Raw genomic sequence first — 25480 nt, forward strand, 5'->3', positions numbered from 1 at the left:
TGGAAAACAGGTAGAGCAGAGCTGAGATTAAAGCAATCAATGTTGTGACTAGCAACTATTAAGCAGGTCTAATACTTATACCAATTTTAGTTTAACACACTCTGATAAGATCTGTTGTTATCTCAACCCTTTGGGCCCCATGTTGAGCGTCAAAAAGGACTGTTTTGGTTTAACCTGGCTGACAGCTAAGCACCACACAGCCGTTTGCTCCCCCTCCCCCTCCCTCTCTGGAATGGGGCAGAGAAATGGGAAAATGAAGCCTTTGGGTTGAGATAGAGGCAGTTTATTAGGACAAGAAAATAGTAATAATAATAATAATAGTACTACTACTAATAATGCGTGTGAAAGAAGTGATGCACAATGCAATTGCTCGCCACCCGCTGACCGATGCCCAGCCTAACCCTGAGCAGCCAGCCCCTCCACCCTGGCTAGCCACCCCTATATATTGTTCAGCATGACCCCAGATGGTATGGAACACCCCTTTGGCTAGCTTGAGTCAGCTGTCCTAGGCCTGTCCCCTCACAGCTCTTGCTGCACCCCCAGCCTGTCCGCGGGCAGGACAGAGTGAGAAGCTGAAAAGTCTTTGGTTTAGTGTAAGCACTGCTCTGCAACAATTAAAATATCAGCATGTTATCAACACTCTTCTCGTCCTAATCCAAAATATAGCACCCTAGCAGCTACTAGGAGGATAATTAACTCTGCCCTAGCTGAAACCAGGACACAAGGACAATCTCTGTCTTAGCTAAATGGGCTCTGTGGTTGCTAACTTCTGAGGAATAGGCACAGGCATACCTGACCTGGATGGAGTAGCATGACCCAAGATCTAGGCACTTTCTTAAGCAGACTGTGCCAGAAGAGTACAGGATTTAAAATTCACCATATAGTAATGCTGTGACATGAAGCACTTGTTTTTCTGAGGACTGTTTTAAACTGTTCAAAATAGATTCAGTGCCTAAGATGTAATATCTGGAGAGATTTCAGAACTTGGAGCTGCTTTTCCACGAGGGTTTCATCCATGCTTTGACAGGATGTTTTCATGGAAATTTCCCTAACTGTAGTGATTTCTTGCTCTTACTGGATCATCTCTGGAAAGTCAAAAAAATTCAAAAGAAAAAAAAATAAGAGGGCATGGCAGGGTGGGAAAAGAGAAAGTGAAGTGCTCTTACTTTCGTAAGAGCATCCCCCAAAAAAGCCAGCTGTTGACGTGGAGTTGAAACCAGTGTCTGTGTATGGTCTTAGGATCCTTTTCACAGCAGAAACACATCAAAAACAGGGTAAAACTTGCCTTCAGATCCATAAGTTGATTTTCAGTGTGAGCATTGATGTAAAGAAATCAACCCAACTGCACAAATCGAGACAGATTTGCGGTCATATTTAACCCTTGGAAACATCAGCTTAAGTATAGAGCAGCTCTGCCTGTCAAAGACACGGACACAATGGTGGTCCAGAGTATGTGACACCAGCATTGGCCTGGGATTTCTGAAAAGTCTTGTTCAGAGGAAAGAAGCAGTGACAGAGAAGACAAGGAAAAGATGTTCTTCCAGTAAGTGCTCCTCACAACTTTGTGCCAGGCCCATTCAGCCTTGCCAAGCCTTGATTTATATGTTTTAAAAACACTGAGCAGCTCCAAAAGCTGGCTGTGTCCCTGGAGAGGACCAGCTGGGTCAAGATAAAAATTCCTCAGCAGTGTTTAGCCTTTTGGAGAAAAGAAAAACAGAATAGCAAGGCAGAGTGAGAAGAGACATACAGTAGCAGGCAGACTGACTGACTCCTTCAGCTGCTGAATTGAGTGGAAGTGCATTTTCCCTGGTAATTGCTGGATGTCTGAGTATTTCATCTAACATGAAGGTAAGACAATTGCTTACTTAATTTGTACTGATGAAGTGAATATGGCAAATGCAATGAAATATTAATTTATATGGAGATATACTTGGCTGAAAATGTAATTGGGCAGAATTGCAAGAAAGAAGAAAACTGAAAAACAATACCTTGCATGACAGAGATGAGGAAAGTCAGTGCACCAATCTCCTTTTTTTCCTTTAACCTGAGTAGTGTAAAGATTGCAGAAAGTTTGAATAGCTTCATGAGCTATAAAAAGCAGAAAAACAACAACAACAACAACACACAGTGTTTAGTTTGCTTTTGCTCCTCTTTTTTCAGGTGCTGGGGATTTTTGTGTTGCTGGAAGTTACAGGCTTCTTTCCCATTTTTTCCAGGTGAATATTTCTTTACAAAATTACTGACACTAGGCATGGATAATTTGACAGGTCTGGTGCATGTCGTGGGACGGGGCTTAAAGGGATTTTCAGATGTATTTAATGGGAGCGAAGACACTGTTTGGTGTCAGCACTGCCCCTGCTATCAGTAATGACAAGAGTGCAGAATTATGTTGTCACTTGCCCCTGTCTGGTGAAGGAATAGCATGAACAGCAGTGGCTTGAGGCTGCAAAACACAGTGCAGGTTGCCCCAAGCCAGCCCTCATTCCAGGTTGCACCCCAACTTTTTGAGAGCTGTCTGGGAAATTCGTCTGCACCCCATGGTATGCATAGCCCCTGACCACTGCTGGGCCATCTCCAGATGTGGTCTGGCCCCTTTCTGCTTTGCAATGTGGAGCTCATAGCTGAAGGTGCCCATATGGATTCACAGAGTCCCTACTGATTGTCAGGCCAGGTAAATATGCCTGGTCTTTTCTGTTGTTCACTGACCAGAAAGTCCAGGTGGAAAGTGATTTTGTTCTTGCACATTAAAAGCAAATCCCAGTGGTTTTTAGAGGGAGCCTGATGCCTGTAATTTATGTTGAAGGTCTGCTTTGCTGTTTTGGAAAGTTTTGCACTAATGCTTATGAATGGAAATCACTGACAAACTCCCTGTTTTGCTTTTATACTGAAAAACAAAAACAAAACAACCTATTGGAGCAGACCTTCCTATCCAGTCCATTGCCGCTGGAATTCTTTTGGCCCTTGGTCCGAGTGTGATGGCTGTACTCACAAACAGGTATAGATGGCCGAACCTTTATGTATGCATGATTTCACAAGCATATGCTCACCTCTTCTCTCCCCCCCCCCCCCCCCCCCCCCAAGAAATTAAGAAACTGCTGTGTCTTTAAACCCAAATCAACTGTCAAACAAAAGCACCTGAAGTGTCTCTTCCCAGAAGAACAAAAAAGTTGCTGGACCCTAGAGGAGGAAAATCCTCCAGTCTGTTCCCTCTCTTCAGGGCTATGATATCCATGTTGTAAAATAACTTGCACTGTTTTTATTTTGGTGATAGCTCCAAAAAGCTCAGCTGAATTGTCTCAGTAAACTGAGATTTTCCTCAGCTGATGTTGGTTTGTACCACTTCCACTCATTTTTCATCAGAGGAGTCATACCTCAAAGGAAGAAAACTTTGTTACAAAATATTGTCCTCAATGAAAAACAAATTGATGATTTTTACAGTGCAACTCTACTGATGTGCAAGACATTTTTGCCTTTGATTTTCTTTCTTATTTACTTTGATGTTGCATCAGTAAGGGAGGGATCGGTCAAAATTAAAAATGTGCCATGATACTGTACTTATTCTTTTTAGTAGCCCAGTTGATATTCTATTTTATCGTCTTTCTTAATGATATGATCACTTTGAAGAACTTAAGAAAATTTATATCAGTCACGACTCGTCCTATTAAAAATGTAAAATAAAACTGAAGTTTGTCAGCAGCTTCCTCTTTGTTTCAGTTACATATTAGACTGTTGAACAAACCAGCCAAGTTTATGTCTAAAGACCTTACAGTTGTTATTTTGGACCACTGACCTGTGAGTTAATTACCACATTGTGGTAATACAAACTGTGGTTATTCTTAGAAAAAAATAGTGAATGCCTCATTACCTTTCAGCAGTAGAGCAGCAGCATTGTCTTGACACTATTAAATTATTTCTTCTTCACATTTAGATTTTCTAAGATCTCCTTTGATTTGCATTCAGATTCGGAGACGGACGGTAGCAGTTTATGGGCAGTATGGGGGAAACCCTTGCTCTGGTGATGCTTTTGAAATAAGATCCTGTATTCCCACAAGGGGATGCCCAACAGAGGATGGCTGTGGTGATCGGTTCAGGTGCTTTTCAGGTAATAAGATCTTTTTCATGATTTTTTGGTCCATAAATTTAAGAAGATAACCTTGTTGTCTTTTATATTTATATATGGGCAATACCATTTGAAAACCCTTGACCTACAGATAAATTTGATTCAGGAAGAACTTTTCTTTTTTTTTTTTTTCAGCCGTACATGTGCATGTTTTTAATTTTTAATTTACTGCTCCGCCCCAGAGCACAGTTTATTATTATTAGTATTAGTATTAGTATTAGTATTAGTATTAGTATTAGTATTATAAGGTAATTAAGGAATGCAATCTTAGATAAGATTGTTTAAAGCTGTTCTAGGTTATATCCAAACATCTTGGAAACTACCTGGATCATGGAAATCGAGGGACACTAAAACAATGCTAGAATCTAAACAACTTAGGTCACTTGCACCCCCCCCCCCCAAAAAAAAAAAAAAAATAAATAACGTCAGTAGATAGACATTTCTCACAGAGGAATATGATGTTTTGGTGCTATAAGAGAGATAATCAAAGTTAATTATACGTGCTCCCTCAAGGGTAGTATGCACTATTTCTTTATGTCTACATTTACTGATGTTTCAGAAGTCCTTCTTGGCATAGACTGTTCACTGTGTGAGTGGACAAGCTAGCATCATAGATAACTGGGATTTTTGTTTTTATTTTAAATGAACAAACGTTTCTCCTTTCCCCATGTATTTTTGTTTTCATTTAGGTCAGTGCATTAGCAGATCTCTTGTGTGCAATGGAGATCAGGATTGTGAAGAAGATGGCACTGATGAAGATCGATGTGAAGAGAAGACGACTATATGTGATATTGATAAAACACCTCCAAATGCAGAGCTTACGGGAACAGGGTAATGTTCTGTGCAGAGCTCAGTATTACTTGTGCCAAATGCCCTCAAGTTTTGGTTGTATTTACAAGTTCTAGCTGTGCCCTGGGCCTATGGTAAAGCATCCAATAAGCAAAAGTGTGCAGTAGAGCTAATTCTACCATACCAGTGGCTCAGTGTGGCTGGGATGTACTTTTTGTACCTGTCCTTTGTTTTGAAGCATGGAATAAAGCTTTCTATCCTGCTGTTTGAACACACATCTTCTAAGATGTGAAATGAAGCAGAAACCAATGGCACATAACCATCACCATGGAAAAAAAATAAGCCAATACTCGTTCTTTCTATTTATTGCGTTTTCATTTGGTACTGTGGATCCATATGGATTTCTATTCACTCATCCCATCTGCAGCCTAGCAAAATAATTATCTCAAGTTTCTTTATCATAGTCATATCACTTGGAACGTGATATAATTCGGATACACTACAAAAAGAATTTGGAATGCATGTCCTGTTTTTTCAGTTTTGCATTAATTGCTGGAAAAAATGTAATAAAATCACTTGTGTTAGGTGTGAATGTCTTAATGTTAACAGATACTGACATGTGTTTGTGTTGACGAACCAAGAACATTTTGTTTTCCGTATTCTAACGTGTTATGCACATTGCAGTTCTTCAGATAAAAGGGTCATCCTGCTGATATCCCCTTTTTGTAGATAAATAAGCTTTCAATCTTAACTGCAGATACAGCATTCAATTACAATGGCATGGTAATTTCTACCTCCTGTACAATGATTTGCTACCTCTCTCTCTTAATGATCTTTCATGTTTTTCCTCTCATAGCTTTGATGCCATTACTGGACAGACTAGGGGAAGAGTCATTCATACAAAAAACTTTGGAGGACAATGCAGAAAGGTCTTCAGCAATGACAGGAGAGAATATTACAGGCTGAGTGAAAGTGTTCTTGCATATACTTTCCAGGTATGTTTCCATTAGGCATATGTTTGTATCTAAAGTAATGATTATAAGTCAGAGAATGATGCAAAGCTTGTAGGCTGTTTTGGCAGGTCAGCTTCCCTAAACAAAGCTGAATGATGCCTATTCCCTGTCTGTAGAGACTCTCATAACTGTGGCTGTTCTTCATCTCTCACAAAATTAAAGGCAAAGAGAAGGATCCTGTGGCACTGTACACAGCTGTCAGCTGGCTGGAGTTGTATCAAACAAACACCACTGCCAATAGCAAAAAACGTCAGTGCCACCATAGTGTTTAGGGCCATATGTCACCAGATGCTCTGTGAAAGTTGTGTCAGCTCATGTTGAGAGAATCTGGTATATTAAAAGCTAAAATAAATAAATTAGAATGTATAATTATTTTGAAGGTGTTTATGTAAGTTTATTATTTTGAAAGAGACTGATTTATATCTGGCTAAAATGGAAGGAAAAAAAATAATTTATTGGATAATTTATTGGATGTGATTTCTAATTCTTTCACAGTTAGACTGAATGTAAAGCCATATTCTTAGAATAAGTATTGGTCTGAATCAACCTAAGAAATGTGATGGGCACCTGGCTTTGAAATGCTTCATGGAGATCTTCCATTGATCTCCATCAAGTCATTGTCTCAGAGATTTAGTTTGTCTCCCCCTTATCAAAAGCATGCCAAGCAATCCTTAAAGTACTTTATTTTGAAGCATGATTTTTATACATGTATATATATATATATATATATATATGTATATATACCTGTAATGTTCTTTCCAATAGATTTCACTACTTCCTGTAAAATCTAAATTGGATTCAGCTTGAAAAATACATTTATATATTTATTTATTTTTGCATCAGGAAGGACTCACTCTATTCTGTAAGTTACCATTTTTAACATGAAGCTTTTTCATGAAGCCTTTTATACAGAATTCTATCTTCAATCTTCTAGGTTAAAATTCAGAATGATTTCAGTTATGAGTTTTTCAACAGTAGTTGGTCTTATATGAAGCACGTAGCGAGGCATGAAACATCAAACAGTGGACACTATCATAAACAAAGTGAAACTAAGGAGGTATGTAAAAGTTCTCACAATAGCTTAGTATTTTGCATAGAAGTTTTCATCACTTTTCTCAGGCACTTTTCTTGTGAGATGCACATATTTATTCTATCCAGATATTTTTGGCACAAAGTGCATGACAGAAAAAAAATCCCGTATAAACTTTACAAAGAAATCACTAGTTTGGTTACCAATTAAGATGGGTTGGCTGCTGTTTTTTATTTCTTCATTTTACCTTCTTAGTAGTGTAACAAAATTCAAAAGCAATTGTGAGAGTCTGAGTGTAGGCATATAGGATTTTATAATTCAGCAGCATCCTCAGAATGGCTACAGACCCTTATGAGGAGGGCTCCTCTAGATAAAATCAGGGTGCAAAGAACATTTCTCTGGAGCCTCCAATTTGCTTTCAACAACTCTGTCAAGCTGAGTAGCTTTGGTTAGCAGCCAATATCACGTGCACATCATCTGGCTGCTAGAAACCATCCTGCAAGTGGAATTGAGCATGACTGATTTCTTTTTCTTCCCCCAGAGTAGGCAACTGATGGTTATTGAGAACAGTGTGGAAGTTGCTCAGTTTATTAACAACCGCCCAGACTTTCTCACTCTTGCGGAGCCATTCTGGAAGGAACTTGCCAACCTTCCAGTTGTCTATGATTACAATGCCTACCGAAGATTTATTGAGTATTTTGGGACTCATTTCTTGCAGTCTGGATCTCTAGGAGGACATTACAAACTTATATTTTATATGGATACTGACAAAATGAAAGCAGAAGGTAGAGTATTTGTTATCAGAAACAAACTGAACAAACAAGAATAAAAATTTCTTTGTGTGTTCTTCCAGCTAATATCTAAACTCTAGTAAGAAATTTATACTTCTCACTACATTCTCCTCACAGGCAAAATAAAAAAAAAAAATAATAATAATAAAAAAAAGATTGCTAAAAGTGGTCAAACTACAATGTTTAGTTACAGATTACAGATTTGCATCTGTGACCTGCAGTGCTCTGGGTAGTAAAGATTTGCTAGCTGGTTCAGGACCTCACAGAGCAAACAACAGAGTGACACGTATGATTGTACTCACTGGGGAGCAGTGCTGTAGGATTAGGGATTGCTGAGAAGAAGAATGAAGGAAGCGATGAACTTTTCCCAAGAACACCTTCCATCTGTCAGCTTCCATTCATATAGGCTTTAGCAACACATGGACCTTCTCACAGGACCTGCTTTTTAGCTGCCTTCCAACTTTTTTCTAAACCACATTTGTAGTCAACATGAAACTCAGAAATGAACCCAACATACTTTCCATGTGCAATATTGTTAATGGATGGATTATCTATCTGGATTAATGGATGGATTATTAAATAGATGGATTAACATTTTCAGAGAAGGGCTACGAAGCTGGTGAAGGGCCTGGAACACAAATCCTGTGAGGAGCAGCTGAGGGAACTGGGGTTGTTTAGTCTGGAGAAGAGGAGGCTCAGGGGAGACCTTATTGCTCTCTACAACTACCTGAAAGGAAGGTGTAGGGAGCTGGGGGTCAGCCTCTTCTCACAGATAACTAGTGATAGGACTAGAGGAAATGGCCTCAAGTTGTGCCAGGAGAGGTTCAGGTTGGCAATGAGGAGACATTTCTTTTCAGAAAGAGCAGTCAGGTATTGGGATGGGTTGCCCAGGGAGGTGGTAGAGTCACCGTTCCTGGCGGTATTCAATGAGAGGTTGGACGTGGTGCTTGGGGACATGGTTTAGTGGGTGACATTGGTAACAAGGGGACAGTTGGACCAGATGATCTTGAAGGTATTTCCAACCTTAAGGATTCTATGATTCTATGATCTGCAGATCTGAGCACAACAGACATGTACCAGTGCACCTCATCGGGTTGGAATGTATTCATTGTGAAAAAGAAGAAAATAGAGTGCTCCAAGCTAGATGAACTGCTACGGACTTCTTCAGGTAAGTGCTCCATAGTGACTTACGTAGTTGTCATATCTAGAGCTTCTCTATCCTTCAAAACAGACGTCAAAATGAGGAGCAGGTGTTGATAGCTTTGTTGAACTGTATCTTAGAGTAGATTTAGATTAAATATTAGGAATAAATTCTTTACTGTGAGGGTGGTGAGGCACTAGACCAAGTCACCCAAAGAAGTTGTGGATAGCCCATCCCTGGAAATGTTCAAGGCCAGGCTAGATAGGGCTTTGGGCAACCTGGGCTGCTGGGATGTGTCCCTGCACATGGCAGGGGGTTGGAACTCAATGATCTTTTAAAGTCTCTGTCAACCCAAACCATTCTGTGATATTATCATTCTATGTATTTATGATTTTAACAAGTTAAACCCAGACACCAAATGCCAAGATTGAAAGGCTCCCCAGCTCCCATCAAATGTAGCTAATACTTTCCCAATAGTGATTACTTTCTGGACACATGGAAAAACAGGCACCCCTTGAATATATTATCCATGTAGGAGCACTTGATCCAGGCACAGACACTTGATCCAGACATTCATCTTTAATGATGCGTCCTTTCACTACTCATTAATACATATTTTGTGGGTATTGTTTCTATTTCCATTTGTGAATATAGCAATGCTGGTATTTTCTGTGTTTCTCATCCCAATCTCCAGGAAGCAGCAGCAATAAAATTAAAGGAGACCCCTACGTAGAAGGAGGAAGCCCAAGTGCTGTTGCTGGCCTTAGTTATCTAGAACTGGATAATCCTGCTGGGAACAGTAAGAAATATTCCTTTTGGGCCAGATCAGTGACAGACTACCCCAAAGTAATTAAACAAAAGGTAAGGATATTTTGCTGGAGCAGAGATGAGCAGATGGGATTACCTCAAGGGGAGAAATGATTAAGCTCTAGCTGGTGATTAGTCAGGCTGTAGTCTGCAATCATTTTGTATTCAGAACACTTTATATAGTAAAGAAAAAATCTCAGGACAAAAATTCATGAAGCTAATATAAAGTGATCAGCTGAATCATAAATCTAGCCTTTGGCAAGCAAATACCTGCAATTTTACAAACCTTAAATGACTTTAGTGGAGTTCTGCTTAAGAATTCTGCTTAAGAGTTCTGTGTTAGTTTACCCTAACACTGGAGAAAGTCCCTTTTCTGAAATGTATATCGGCAGGTCTTTGTGGCTTCCACTGAGCTTGCCAACTTCTCTCTATGCTTTTTGTCTCTCTTCCTTTTCTCTGCATGCAGAAGTTTGGCATTCTGGGTATTCTGTGAGCCAGACATTTCAAAGTTGAGCATGATAATATTCACTGCTACCTTGTTTAAGTCTCTTTTGTGAGTTGCTCAAAAAATGAAGAATGTAATAAAACCAAAAGAATTGTCAAGTAGTTTTCAATGAAATGTAGGAACAGAATATCATAAAACATGCAATAGAAATGCAAAAATGTTTTTGGTTATTGCTGCTTCTAATCACTGGTTAATGAAATTACAATCTCTAGCTTTTTATACTGAAAATAGCTTCATTGAGGATTAGTGCTATTGTAAATTGGTGGTCTGTGTTAAGACACACATTTATCTCAGCTGTAGTCTCATATCTCAAATATTTTTAAGCATGTCAAAGCATTAGCTTTAAAAGGGATTCTGCTAAGCAAATCTGACTTTCCAGAAAAAAAAAAAAAAAAAGAAAAAAAAAAGCTAATATTAAATATTAACATAAGAGTTTAGCCAGTTAGTTGGGAAATTAGAGTGTCTTTAAAGCCCATCCACAGGAACATACATCACAAATTATCTCATATGAAAAGCATGTTTATAAACACTTATATCCCTGGTATAACTACTTAATATAAATGTCTCTCTACTGTATGTAGCTAACACCATTATATGAGCTGGTAAAGGAAGTGCCCTGCTCTTCAGTCAAAAAGCATTACCTAAAACAAGCCATTGAAGAATATATGGCTGAAAATGATCCCTGCAAATGCCAACCATGCCAGAATGGGGGTGAGGCAGCTGTGGATGGAACCCAGTGTGTGTGTTACTGCAAACCTTACACCTTTGGAGCAGCTTGTGAGATGGGAACTCTTGTGCAAGATCAGCCAGGTCAGCACTCATTAACCTTGTGTGAGTTCAGAAGTGGCACGTGTATGCTCTTCTGCTTCTAGAGTCTGTTTATCCAGCTGCAAAAACCAAACAAGTGGCTGATGCTGGGCAGTGGCTGCTGCCCAACACACACCATGGGGATGGTCTTGTTGAGTCTGAGTTCTGTTTATTACGTCCAAGCAGTACTTCATAAACAATCCTTTGTGTTATTATTGTTAAATACAGTGGACAATATTAACTCATAAGGCAACTTTCAATAAATATATATGTAAATATATACAGACTAAATGACTGGGTATCAATAACTTTAGAAATTTTTGTTCTTTGATTTTTACTTAGCTGTAGTTGGTAGTTATTTCTGTGCTTTCTTGGATAGGTAAGTCATATAGACTCCGTGGAATTATTCTTAAGTAAAAGGTGAATTTGGGAGAAATTAGTTGCTATTTGGACCTCTCTGTATGATCACATTTTAGCTCATCATTAGCTTTGAAAAGTAGATGGCAGGTGTTTTTTGTTTGTTTGTTTGTTTTTCTTTTTTTCTTTTTCATTTGTTTGTTTGTTTTGTTTTGTTTTGTTTTAAGGACAACAATCCTACAGAGTGGCTAATGTGGAATATTCAAATATTCTCAAATGTAACACAGGTGTTGTTGATGGACACTGGAGCTGCTGGTCTTCCTGGAGCTCTTGTTCAGGGGAAAGGAAATCAAGGAGTCGAACTTGCAACAACCCCTCCCCAAGTGGTGGAGGAAAGGCCTGCATAGGAGAGCACCATGAAAGCAGACCCTGTGAAGATGAAGAGTTGCAGCATTTGCGGTAGGCAGAAAAGGAACAGTCGAATAATGAATACAGGAAGAATTTTTAAAGTAATCCAAAAGAGCACATAAGCTGTTGAATTCAGGGATTTGAATTCCACGGCACTTGTTGAGCTTTCACATTTAAGTTGAATCAAAATGAAATTTAGAAGCTCTGATTCTGATACAAAGTAAGAGTATAAAATAGGATAAAAAAACAGTAAACTGGGTTCCTTTCTGTTTAGTACTCTCTCAGATAGCTTGGCAGAGCCTGATTTAAATATAATCGTGATGTAAATGGGACATATAATGGTCTTGAAAATGGACTTCTTTGGGAAGTGTAATATTTTGGGAGGAAGAGAGAATAATTAAACTTAACTGTATTTTTGTTTTATTTATAGCTTTATTGAACCACACTGTTTTGATACATCCATAACTCCAACAGAGTTCTGTTCACCTCCTCCTCTCTTGGAAAATGGATTTATTCAAGTAAGCTATTTCTCTTACTCTGTTTTTTGTTCTATTCCTATGAGCAGTGCCTCAACTGCAGTTAATATAGAGATTTGCTTGTAGACCTGTATTTATCTTGTTAAACTTTTTATCTATAAACTTTATAGAGCTACTGTATAGCAGCCTTCTCAGCATTGTTCCCTGGCTGACTTTTACAAGACTTTGTATTAAGAATAAAAAAAAAAACAAAAAGTCAGAACAAAATCTTCACTTTTCTGGATCTGGATCCTTTTCTGGATTCCTTTTCTGTTTGCCTATGGAAAATAAATCTACTTGTCCTATACACACACACACACACACACAAAAAAAAAAAAAAAAAAAAAAAAAAAGCTACATAAATTACATTTTAAAGTACACAAAACTGGAGAAAAAGCAGCACAGAGAGTAAACTGTCCAGCAAATCCCTAGCAAAATTATAAACAGATTTTAGCAAACTTTAGTTTGTATCCTGTGAATCACCAATGAATTTTCTTATTCTTTGTTGAAATTATGATCTGGCAGGGTATTTGGACTGACTAAATTGGGCCTACTTAACAAGGGAAACAAAATTCTTCAGGGTATAAATTATGTCTTCTCTATTTTTCCTCAATAAATAGATAGAAGGATTAGTTACAAATCCATCAGTTGTCACTGCACAACTGCAAACTGAGGCAAGGTCCTAAATTTTGTATTCTCTCTTTTGCTAGTATTTTTTTTCTGTAATTGATAGTTGCCTCCCATATGAATACTTCTGGTTTAAAAACTAAAGATAAAACCCTGCACTTTTAGGTGTAGTCTCAATTTTTCACAAGAGTTCTCCTTAGAACAGAAGGTCATATAAAATGACAAAAGACTTTTGTCTTTAAGTTCAGTTCTTCTGACTGACCATATCATATTAGCCTTTAGGGAGCAGATAACATGCCATCCTAAGAATCAGCAAAGCCATATACTCTCTACTGATCCCTCTTGCATGGCTGTTCTAAAGCATATGTTCCTCCCTTAGTGTTTGATAACAGCTATATTTGCAGTCAACTTATGGACTGTCAAGAGAGCACCATTCCATCACTGCTAGACCTCTGACACAGGTACCCTTGACCCTAGCCCTCCCTTTGCTAAGTTAAGGTAACCACAATATTCTGTATTCTGCTAATCTTTTGATAACACCTCCATTTTGATCACATTTTCTGACTATCAATAACCAGCACTGCCCACAATATTCCAGACACTCTCAGCAGTACACTGTGAAGTGACATTAATCCTTCTCGCTGTCCTCAGCATCCCAGTATCAAAGGGAGTTCAATACTGCTGGTGATTCTTAGATTATATATTTAATATTTAATCTATTTATTTTATTCCAGAATGCTGAAAACTCATACCCTGTTGGGAAAAGCATTGTTTACGCTTGCAGACATGGATATTCTCTTGTCGGTGATCCTGTTGCTAAGTGTGGCAGTAATTTACAGTGGCAAATTGGAGAAAGATACTGCCAGGGTATGTTGGATTCCCATTTTGAAATACAGCTTAATTCCAGTGAAATGTCTCAGAATATCTGCTTTCACCTGTATTTCCCAGATCCTTAGGCAGGACTGGGTCTATGTTGACTTTTATTTTGAAACCACATTTTTTTATACTGAAATAGAAATGTCCATACAGTCAAGTTTTAAGGAAGTGAAAAGACAAGAAGTGGAACAAGGAGACTAAATTCCAGCCCAGGATTTACTTTCTGTGGGAATAGCCTTTGTTGCTTCATTCAATCCTGCGGCTATATCTAAGAACAATTGGTATTGTCTATTTCTAAAGCAAACCGAGTAAAATGTCCAGTGGGCAGTACTGGGCAACCACAAAGATCTCAAATAACCTTGTAGCCTATCCCTACTAGGTTGTTAAGCAATTGTATGAACCATTAGTAGGAACATGGATCCTAACAACACAGAATCTCTGTATGAGCTAGGGCCAGGCCTGCAGGCAGTAGAAGGAGATATTATCACTCCATCCTTGGCATAATGAGTTGATAGCCTGAGTTAACACGACCAGTATAGTTCTACAGGAACATCAGCTAATCTTACTGTTCAATTTGTTAAGAAATTAAGAAGATAAGACATGAGCACTTTCTGCAACCCACTGGTTCGCTGTGACTGTCTCAAATTCTTCATTCCTTAGAAACTTCTTGTCTCCTACCTGTCCTGGAGGATGGCTTGCAAGGAGACCCATGGAAACCTTCATATGAGATTGGTGAGAAAATAAGTCTGTCCTGTATACAAGGCATGCACTTAGAAGGAGCACACTCCATTCTCTGTGAGCCCAGCCTCAAGTGGTCTCCTGATATGAAAACTATTCAGTGCATAAAAACAGGTAAGCCACTGTGATCTTCCAAATGCAGCTTGGGATTTTACTTTCCTGGACAGACTACTGGTAATACAGTAGTGACATAGCACTATACCTGATATAATGATAGAAAAATTGCATTTTTATCACCCACAGGATGTAGAGAAAACATGAGTGCATGCTTTCTGTGGGTTCTTCAAACAAGATGCCTTAAGAGAAGGGAGGGGGCCTGATGGCTTCTTTTTCCTGCTTGACAGTCACACAGCTGATACGGAGTAAATCTCCAGGAACTGGAAGCAAGGAGGAAATGGCTCTTCAGGTTCATGATAGCGGATGTTGAATCTGTCAACAGTCACTGGCAGTCAGTCTGGCAGAGAGGGAAACAGTGTATAGCATAAAGCAGCTTTGTCTCAGTTCATCTTTTCCAGCTGTGGAGGGCAGACAAGACTTTCTCTTTTGCAGTCCTGTGATGCTGGTCAGTGATGCAGAGGCATCCAAGCAGCATGCTGCTTCAAGCCAAGCACATCCCCTCCCCAGGTTTCAGATGCTGTCACATCCCTGCTGAGACCCTTGTTTGGAGTCAACTAACAGCCACTGCTGTTACCAGGTAGATTAGTCAAGGGAGGTGATTCTGCCCCTCTACTCAGCCCTGGTGAGGCCCCACCTTGAGTTGTGTGCCCAGTTCTGGGCTCTCCAGTACCAGAGGGACATAGAACTACTGGAGAGAGTCCAGAAAAGGGCTACGAAGATGATGAGGGGACTGAAGCACGCAATGTACGAGGACAGGCTGAGAGGGCTGGGCCTGTTTAGCCTGGAGAAGAGGAGACTGAGGGGAGACCTCATTAACGTGTATAAATATCTGAGGGGAGGGTGCTGAGAGGGTGGAGCCAGTCTCTTTTCATTTGTGCCCAGCAACGGGACAAGAGGCAACAGCCACAAAATGAAGCAAAGAAAGTTTCAGCTGAATATGAGAAGGCACTTTTTTACTGTGAGGGTGACAGAGCACTGGCACAAGTTGCCCAGAGAGGTTGTGGAGTCTCCTTCTCTGGAGATACTATAAACCCACCTGGATGCCATCCTGCACAATGTGCTCTTGGTGATCATTCTTGGCAGGGGGGTTGGATGAGATCATCTTCAGAGGTCCCTTCTAACCCTGGCCATTCTGATTAGGCATAACTCCTACGTTTCATGTCTGTCCTCTCCTTATCAGCCAATTGCTGCCCAAAGTTGCCTGATCTGAGGCAAAAGGCAGGTGACAATCAAGTGTAGACCACAAAGTTTCAGCAGCCCAGTCTCAGTGATCTGCTGATTCCCATCTGTTGCTGATTCTCAGTCCTAGTCGTCTTTTGCTGCATCACATCCACATGCACACCAAGAGTAAGGATTTCAGAAGGAATAATAAGCCTGTACATAATACGGCTCACTATTGCTGAAATAAAAAAAGGGGAGCATTACCTTTGTACATTATAAAATTAAAAAAAAAAAAAAAAAAAAAAGAATAAGGAAATTAGAATCTAAAACAATTAGAATAACAAATTAACCATTTAAAATAAGAAGGAAGATGAGTTAAAAAGGGCAAAAATTAAGACAATCTGTGTATATGCAGACATGGTGGCACACATACATTTGGCAATACTGAAATAAGGTGGGTGGGAGTATTTAGTTAGTAATAGTGTTGGTAACAGTCAACTATACAACAAAGAGCCCCAGATCTGGAGACAGGGAAGTAATTTCTGGTGGAAATTTTCCCTCTGCAGGCAAGCAGGGTTATGTCTGCTATCTTTACTGCAAAGCACTACAGCTTTATTTTTAGTTCTCTGGCAATTTCTGCTTGTCTATTTTGCTTGGTAAGTCTTAATCCGTACAAGAGATTTATTAAAAAAAATAAAAGCAACAATGTTCAGGGATATTAAAGTTTAATGTTAAAGTAGAAAACTAGAGTCACCTAATCTAAAACACAAATCAGGATAAACCTTTCTCTGAAAGTGTGTCTGTATGGATTTAACAGAGTTGTGCCATTACTCGCTATAGAAGCCTCTAGAGAAATATGCAGCAAATGCCTATTTCATCTTCAAGCTTGGAATAAAGCTCAACAGTCACAGAACAGTACATGTGTACAGTGCTCCTCCCTTCTCCCTCACCACCTCCATCCCCCCCCAATCATTATTGCTTTTGTTTTTTAAGTTACTGCAAATTAAGAACTACATAGTGGAACTTGCTGTTTTCATTACCAACAGTGCATAACAATTTTAAGGCTAGCTATTTCTACATGGGGCTTTGGAGCCATAGCTTTTCTGGTGACAGTAGCAAAGCCAGTAACTCTGAAACCTAATGATAAAGCTGTTTGCAGCACTGCTAAGTTTAGCAGAAACAGACAGCTGCACAGAAATGAGATGAAAGTTAAAGCTTGAACATTGTACATGTCTCCTTCTGTCTGACTCTTGACCCTTGGATAAATTACCATTTGGTAAGTTTGTAAAGCGCATTGTATCTTTTTAATAGTTATAATTCCTTCTGTGCAGTAGATACTTCTAATGAACATGCAGGATGTGGCTTTATGTCACGGCTGTATCCAGTGTCTTTTATGCTCAACTGATAGGACAATTTCAGAGGGCTTTAACAGCCCTTGTTTTTCCTGACCCTTAATAGCATTGTCTGTGCTCTTCTACTTCAGAATCCAGTGTGAAAACAGAAGTGACAGAGCCTAAATGTCAGCCATGGGAGAAAGCGCAGCAGTCACAATGTGTGTGCAAAATGCCCTATGAATGTGGGTAAGTTCAGGCTGAATTTGGCAATGGCTTTCTCACTTTATTCAAGACCAATTAAATTTCTTAAAGTTTCAGTCTATAACAGATTGGAAAGCTTTACTCATGAGAAGTAGGCATTTATACTTTGTTTGCTTTACAGCTCAATCAACGTCCTGCTCATAACTTACCTGCCTTGTCAGAGCTGTCATTGGGTTTAGTGATGATGGAATTTGGTTAGATGACAGAAGGTGAAGGGATAATTTCAGCTCCACTTGATCTGTGAAATAGATGGAAAAGGATAAGATGATATTTTGAAGATTTAGAAGATGGAGGAAAACTTAGAACAGAGACCCTTGGGACATAAACCATCAAAGCAGTAAGCTGGTGAAATACAGCAGATTTCTTTTCCCTGCTGAGAGACTGGAGTGTTATGAAAGGCACAATAATCTAATCTCCCATTTACACAGCAGTTTGCACAGACCAGTCATGTTACCTTTCCTGACCTCATAACTTGCAGACCAGACTTCATTGTTTCCTATTTGATCAAAGCCTATATTCAGTAATAAACAATGCAGGAAAAAGGTATGGAAATGAGTCACTCTCTCAGTTCTTCACTAAGTGTTAAGGGAACAGAACCAAAACAGAAGAGTAACAAGAAGAGGCCTAAGAGCACCTGGTGCTGATGGCCAGATGTGCCAAAGAGCTCAGCACTCCAGTATTTGGGCTGTTTTTCACAGACCAAATAAAGTTTCCTATGAAGTCACCACTGAGTTCTGGACATGACATGAGGCCAGTTTTTGTCACAGCAGGAGCTAAGCAGTTTGGAAAATTCAGGATAGCATTCTCATGTAGCAGGTAAAAGAAATTTTGAAGTCCTTTCCTGATTTCAAGGTTACAGAACTTCTCATTGGAGTACGCTCACTTTCCACCAGCCACATAGTTCAAGGGTGCCCTGCATGGTTACTCAGGTTCTAAGCCAAAATGGGTTTAGATTCTGAGTTGATTCTAGATTCAAAATAGATTCTAATTCTAAGCCACAATTTGAACATCTCAAAATTAACACTGGTCAGCTTTGTTCAGGTTTCATATACACACTGGGCACTACTCTAGAATTTGAGGCCATTGTCTTGCATAATTGCCAGGTTTGTAATAAATCTGTCAAGAGCCTATTTCTATATTTAAAATATTTAGGTATTTAATTAACAAGGTCCTACTCTTTTTGTCTCAGTACTGACTAAAGTGAGGCAACAACCCCCTTCCAAGTTCATGGGTGCAGTTAAGTTAGTTGCATAGGAATTGAGGGGAGTCCACAGTGCTGGGGAAGGCCTTGAGTAGAGTCACAATTACCTTAAAATTAAATTAATTACATTCAGTTATGCATTTAGGCTTCAGTTAAAATTATTCTACTACCTCCTGTTTCTATTTTTTTAACTACATTCCAAATGGCAGGAAGATAGATAGCAGTCAGTTTTGTTACCCAATGTAGTCTTTCACTGTCTTGAAATAACACGTCTAATAATAGAAGGATAAATCATTGTCTGTCAAAGCAGACCAATCTGCCAGCCTATTAATGGTGTAGGACTAAGGCATGTAAGTAGATCTTGGCCCGTCCTCAGAACACACAGGTAACATGTTTTGCTCTGCTGTGGTGGTGAATCTCAGCAGCAGCCTCTGCTCAGGAGGTGGGAACAGGTCACGGAGTAAGGCAGAAGCACCATGGCTTCAGAACCATCCTACATCCTTCCAGTTTTCAAGAGACCAGCCCAGCAACAGAGACTTCTAGGTACAAAAACCCCACAAGGAGCTGGTGAGGGCTCTGTCATCCCTCATGTGATGACATCTGTCTTCCCCAATTATAGCCAGGGAATGATCCTGAGCAATGGAGCTGCTGAATTACTAAAGCACTTGCTTTGGCAAGTGTAAACTCCCAGGTAATTCACAGGCACAGCTCAGGAGTTATGAGGGATAGAGACCATTCCTAATGTGCAATCTAATGTGGTCTCCTCCTTTTGTGGACAGAGAGTTAACAGTATGGACACTAGCTGTTCTACTCTGTATGAATTGGCCCTATGGCCAGGAAAGGGTCAGAGCACAGTTAGCCTGTCAGTATAGATGAAGACACGGAGTCCAAAGACCATCTCCATACTGAAGCATGAGATTTAGTAATTTTTCAGTACTCTTTTTCAATAATCTTTTTTACACACACTTATTTGTGTAGCACACACATCTCTCTTTGGGGTTCTCAGCCTGTGTTAGATTAAAAATTATGGTCTTGAAAACAATTTTTAGAAATTAAAATAATTTCCAGTTCAATTTCTCACTTTTTTGTTTCACTGAAATTTGCATGCCTCTCAGAGCAGGTGAAAAGGAGAGACATTATTTTCTGACTTACAACTATTTTATTTCCCATGACATGTACTTTATTAAAGGCTTGTTCTTACTCAAGTCTTTTTCTTTTTCCTTTTTTTTTTTTTCCTCAGGTAAAAGGTATTGAATTTTTCAGACTCACTTTGCACAAGAACTCTTCCTTGTCTCTAATAATTTTCATTGTGCTATTCTTGTTCCCCTGTAATATCATTTCTCAACAAGCAGTGCAAAATATTAAATACTCTTATGAGTACAGATTCTCTATGCTTTTTCCTAGGCATCTGAACATGTCGATTTCCACTGACTTTTGCCCAGGTGGCCCAGCCATAGCAAAAGGTACACCAGTCACAAGACAGCTAGAGCTAGACAAAATAGAAAACACACTCCCTGCATTACTTCCCGAGCAATTAGACCTTCCTGGGTTCAACCAGCTGGTTAAGTTGGCCTTCCTCCCCTCTGCTGAATGTCACTAAAGTGGGGCAAACCAGAGACATTAACACACTCCTATCTTTTCAGCTAAATTAACTTGCCTCATAAAAAAGCTTTTGTCCTTAAAGCTCAGATATTGAGATTTATCATTGTAAGGCAAATAAAGAAGGGCTCTGAGCAATTTTAAATGTGATAGACAACTTTACAGATCAGATGCTTCCCCTGAATCACACTATGTTCTTCCAAATCTAAACAGATATTTCAAAATCAAGAGTATCCTATACCTCTGTCTGCAAAGATAACTTTCACATTATAAATCAGTGCACCACTATCTCATGGGCTGTGCTACTAGACAAGCAAATGATGTAATGGAGACAGATGTATTGGCTCCTTTATTAGCTGCTTGGTGCTGCAGATACATTGGTCTGTCCTCTTGCTGTGCCTTAGAAAAAGAGTTAACCTTATTCCATTCCTTATGTTAACAGAAGAGCAGTAAGGAAAATGTAGGCAATAAACATTTATTAGGGATTCAGCAGCTCGTATTTTGACTAAGCACCACAGTTAAGAGACCCACTGCAAGTGATGACACTAACATCTTAAGGAATATAATACAGTTGTAATATTTGAAGACATATTCAGTTGCAGGTAAATGCAACAGTCAAAGTTCTCAGGATCAGCTGATAAAGGAAAAAAGAAAGAAGAAAAGAAGAAGAAGAAGAAGAAAGGAAACAAACAAACAAACAAACAAACAAAAAAAAAAAAAAAGATGAGGAAGAAGAAAAGGAAGAAAAAGAAAGAAAAAGATACCTCAATATACTTGACCATCAACTGAACAAAGTCATATTGAGGACTTTACTACCAGAGCTTTCCTCTCCCAAATTCTTCTTCCCCTGTCTGACGAGCCACTTGCACATGACCTGTTACCCTTCCCTTCATGAAGCCTTGTGGAGCTTGTTAGGGCTATTTGCCCATTCATTATCAGCCTCTCATCCCCATCAAACCACCTGTTTTGCTGAGGTTCACTGTCAGAACTGATCTGTTAAGTACTTAAATTTTCTGTGGGAGTGCTTGTGAGCTCAGACAGTGGAGCTGTGCTGAATGAGAGGAGGGGTCTTTGGTTCTGCATCCAAAGCTCTCCATCTCCTAGGAGCATCTCTGCTCTCTGGTGCCCTGTGCAGTGCCTTACCTCTGGCTGTACCACACAGCCAGGACAGCATGGGAAGACCACTTCTGAGAAGGCAGGGCTTTATTCACCCCCCACAGATGTCATGGAGTGAGTTAAGAGCAAGTGGAGAAGCCTGGGTTTTGAGGTTACAATTAAAAACAAAACAAAAAGCAAACAAACAAACAAACAAACAAAAAAACACAGGCTTTTTTCCCTCCTCCTACGCTTACAGCATGAAACACAAACAATAACAATTTCCTGGAATTGTCCCTGAAGCAAATACTATCTAAGGTTGTCTAAGAATCATTATTACCACTTTTACAAGCTAATTTTAGTGGGTGTTACCACAATATCTGACATTCAAGAAACAAACATGTAAACTCCCTAGATAAATAGAGTGGATTTCTCATAAAATTTCTGTGTATATGTATCCATTTTTCCAGAAATAACTCTGTTCTCTGATGTTGGAACACAACATTTTATTTGGTAAAAGCTCGGGTTTTAAAGGACAGTAGAGAAAAGGTCTTTAAATACATTCTTATCTCTTACAATTTAGAAAAAAATATAAAGTAATTTAATATATGTGTGTGAGTATATATCATTATATGTATATGAAATATTTTGTTTGTATGGACTTGTGTGTATGCATGTATATTATAGAACAACCAAGATCTGAACTCTTTTAAATAAGTCTCTCCCTCAGTGCCACTGAGATTAATGGTAAAATACCCAGTGATGTTCCTGTCCTTGGACAGGTGCTGTATCTGCTGAGGAGCAGCAACCTGTGGAAAAGAAAAAAGTCAAGAATTATTCAAGCATCTAAGTCTCCAGTTCATCACTGGTACTTAGGATGTACCTCAGTGAACAGGGAAAACAGAACCAGACACTGACTATTTTCCATCTTCTCAGCTTTTTTTAAGACATACAAAGATAAAACACGTTTAAATGTGTTTTTGTCTGTGCTTTTTGTTTTCAGTCCTTCCCTGGACGTCTGTGCCACAGATCAAAGAACCAAGAGAAACATACCTTTAACGGTTTGCAAGATGTATGCCTTGGAGTGCACAGGTAGAAAATATTCTCTTACTAGCTCAGACAACTGCAAAACTCCTCAGGCCACTGAGAAATCATGTGGATCATGCCATTCATGGGAAAGATGTGATGGTAAGATTCTTCATGATTGTAAGTGAAATTGTTTATACGAACAAAATGAAATCTTTACTCCAGTTACACACTACAGCAGCTCTGTGCTGGTATGGCATTTCCAACCCTCCCAGCAGCACCAGGCATGCACAAACTGCTGAGCTGGTTCAAACCATCAGCCCAGTGTTTGGTGGCTAAATATGGCAGAAAGACAAGGAAAACCCTGCAGGAGACTGTAATGGAATGAGCTATCTTTGGGAAAAGCTTATTCCTGCTGCCTGGTGAGTAGGTTACTCCATGTGATGTGCTTCTATAAGCTTGGGGTGAAACCCTTGCCATACTTTTTTCACTGACTCCATCCATTTTAAATTCTGTAGCATGGTGGTGGGGGGAAAGGAGGAGGAGAACAACACAACACCAAGTCCCACATTTCCATTTCAATGGGTGTATTTTTTAATATGTTATCAACCCTTAATGAGCAAAGAATGTTTTCATAGGTCAGTCTGGAATCTTCCTTCAGCTGTTTTCCTCCTTGTTTTGTTTTTTAGTGTTCATCCCCTAACCCCTTTGCTTCTGCTAGCTCAAGGCTACCAGTCTCACTGTTTCCTTCAAGGTTTCCCTGTTTTCTTCAGCTTAAGAATACAATCTCATTCTGTATTGTCTAGAAAAGCCACTTGCTTTTGTTTGTACTTCACTGTATATCTCCAGTTTCTCATATTGTGAACAAAGGTGAAGGCATATTCCCTCAGAGAAAACAGGCCCAGACTTTTGCAATCTGTCTTTAGTGGAAGTTCTCAAATTCCCTGATCTAATTTCCCTGAGTGTCCTCCATTACACTGCATTTAATGGAGGGTTGGCAGAAATGGGAAGATAAAGGACTAAATTAGGTTTTCAGAAGTGCCTCAGATAGAAGGCACAGTTATTGTCATATTTTGACAATAAAAAGATCACTTGATAGGAGTTTGTCTATTTTGTCTACCAACATTGAATGGACAATAATAGTAGTAATAATGATAATAGATAATAATAATAATAGATAATAGATAATAATAAATTATCAAAATTGGTAGAAGCCTCAGCAGACACAAACAGAAAAAAAGTTAAACATACAACACCAAAACAAAGACATAACTATGAAAAATAATCTCAGACTTTCTTATCTGGTTGTTTAGCTGTTGTTACCAATACAGCTAAACATTTATTTCTACGAGCAGATCCTTTGATCATAGTGAACTACCTATATGCAAATAAAAATAGAAGTGGTAAGTATGTTCATGATTAGTTTGTTACTTTCCAAGGACAGACCTCTCATCTTACATGTCACCTGGACTGTGGAGCAGTAGATACATGAAAAGGTGCTAGCAGGTTTCAAGCAGAAACATCAGAGATACCTTTGAGAGCAGGATCTCAGGCACCTTGGTGAAGCTTTTCCGACAGGCACAACCACACTCTCTGAGTAGAGGAAGCCCAGTAGGTGCACTGGGATCCTAGGACAGACAGCACCACTTGTGCGTGCTTCTACTTTTTCCACTGAACCTGAATGTTAGCTGATGTTAGTTCTCATTAGAAGAATCACCCTCCACACATCTCTATTACTTCTGCAGTTTTGCTAGAAATGTTTTGGTCTGTTTTCTGTTGAGTAGGATGCCATCCCAAATGCTTTTCCCTCTCTTTCTTTACTCAGCAGAGTCCAACAGCTGTGTTTGCGATGAAGACGCGTCATGTGAAGAGGGAGGCATCCAGATCTGTGCTGAAGCGAGCGGCTCTGCTGCCCATCAGACCATGACCGAGTGCGAGGCTGGGCGGCTCAGGTGCCGCGGGGAGACCGTCACCCTTGTCAGCATAAGGCCCTGCAATGTGCACAGCGAATAAGATGTGTTGTGGTTCGTTTTGTATGTTGCCGTGGGATATGTCAAAATGTGTCAGCTCTTGGGCAGGACATACTTCAAACCTTGCTCTATCAAATGTAAGCTCTGCCATGAAGTTCACTGCAGCCAACAAGACCGTGTGCATTGGCTCCAGTTGGCTCTGGCCTGAGGCTCTTCATCAGGCAGAGCTGCTCTCACCGCTACTGCTGACCCAAGGGCTTTTGGCTTAGGCCCCTGATTTAGCACTGTTGGGCTTTCTTTGCATTTCTGTCACAATTAAAAAATGTTCCTGAACTACAGTTACCAAAGTAGTGATGGATTACAGTGTCTAACATTGTAAATACATTTTTCTGAAAGCCACACAAACATATGCATGTACTGATTATATTTAGATTCTCAGGAAAAGAATAGGCTTTACAAAACAAGATGTATGATTCCTCACTCTTAATAAAGTAACTTTTTCTTAATGTGCCTTATTCAGCTGAGCAAAAAGCATGCACAGCATTGAACCTGTCATTGAGCCTGAAGCTTTTAAAGGTCAAAACAATGTGCATTAACAGTAAAGTTGGCTTAAAGTAATGAGAATTCCTATGCTTTCAGCTTCTTGTACACAGAAACACTTCATGAAAAATCACCATTTTACACTGTCATAGCTATTATTGTGAGCTACACTTGTAAGCGCAGATAACTGCATTGCATGTCACATACATTTACGTTTGTGCCCAAACTCGTTTGCTCACAGACCATTGCACATCAAAGTCTTCCACCACAGCTTTCCACAACTTTCTCATAGGGAAACGCATCCTCACAATAATGGAGAGACTTTGGATATAGTTCCCCTGGAGATAACCTTTGGCAATCTCCTAAGATTGTTCCTAAGCAAAAGGAGTCTTTGACACTCTTTCCTTATACACCTAAGCACACTGTCTAGTATAATGAGGCAACAACTTCTTGGCTCACATAGGATGTATCTTGCAAGCTGAGGTGCCCATCCTGGCAGTATGATCTCCTCCTGACTATTCTCAGATGCAAATAATGACAAGGGCTGGATAGCAAGTGATCAAGCCAGTGCAGTACTACCACCAAGAAGATTTTATGCTTTGTAATTAACAGATTTTACTTCTTACTGTTAATAAATGCCTACCAGATGAAA

General features: G+C 39.5%; 1 protein-coding gene across 2 annotated transcripts; it reads left to right on the forward strand.

The window, feature by feature from the left end:
* The first annotated feature begins 1731 nt into the window (after window positions 1-1731).
* Window positions 1732-25480, forward strand: C7 (complement C7). Of its 2 annotated transcripts, none has more exons than XM_032206749.1 (18): window positions 1732-1848; window positions 2161-2216; window positions 2920-2995; window positions 3961-4102; window positions 4810-4951; window positions 5766-5904; window positions 6857-6989; window positions 7492-7737; window positions 8798-8911; window positions 9579-9745; window positions 10778-11006; window positions 11648-11819; window positions 12199-12286; window positions 13645-13777; window positions 14447-14638; window positions 17286-17382; window positions 22296-22480; window positions 24144-25480. In XM_032206749.1, the coding sequence occupies exons 1-18, from the start codon at window positions 1843-1845 to the stop codon at window positions 24329-24331; spliced, it is 2505 nt and encodes an 834-aa protein (XP_032062640.1). In that variant the 5' UTR covers window positions 1732-1842; the 3' UTR covers window positions 24332-25480. The 2 variants fall into 2 exon arrangements, with proteins under 2 accessions (XP_032062640.1, XP_032062641.1); XM_032206750.1 differs by having other exon boundaries at window positions 24147-25480.

Source organism: Aythya fuligula, chromosome Z, assembly GCF_009819795.1.
Source record: "Aythya fuligula isolate bAytFul2 chromosome Z, bAytFul2.pri, whole genome shotgun sequence".
NCBI classification, from domain to species: Eukaryota; Metazoa; Chordata; class Aves; order Anseriformes; family Anatidae; genus Aythya; species Aythya fuligula.

What these genes read in the sequence shown, in the direction of transcription:
- C7 (XM_032206749.1), top strand. An exon ending in GCAGAGCTTACGGGAACAGG is followed by an intron (nt 4,952 to 5,765) that starts GTAATGTTCTGT and finishes TTCCTCTCATAG; the next exon opens with CTTTGATGCCATTACTGGAC. An exon ending in TGACAAAATGAAAGCAGAAG is followed by an intron (nt 7,738 to 8,797) that starts GTAGAGTATTTG and finishes TATGATCTGCAG; the next exon opens with ATCTGAGCACAACAGACATG.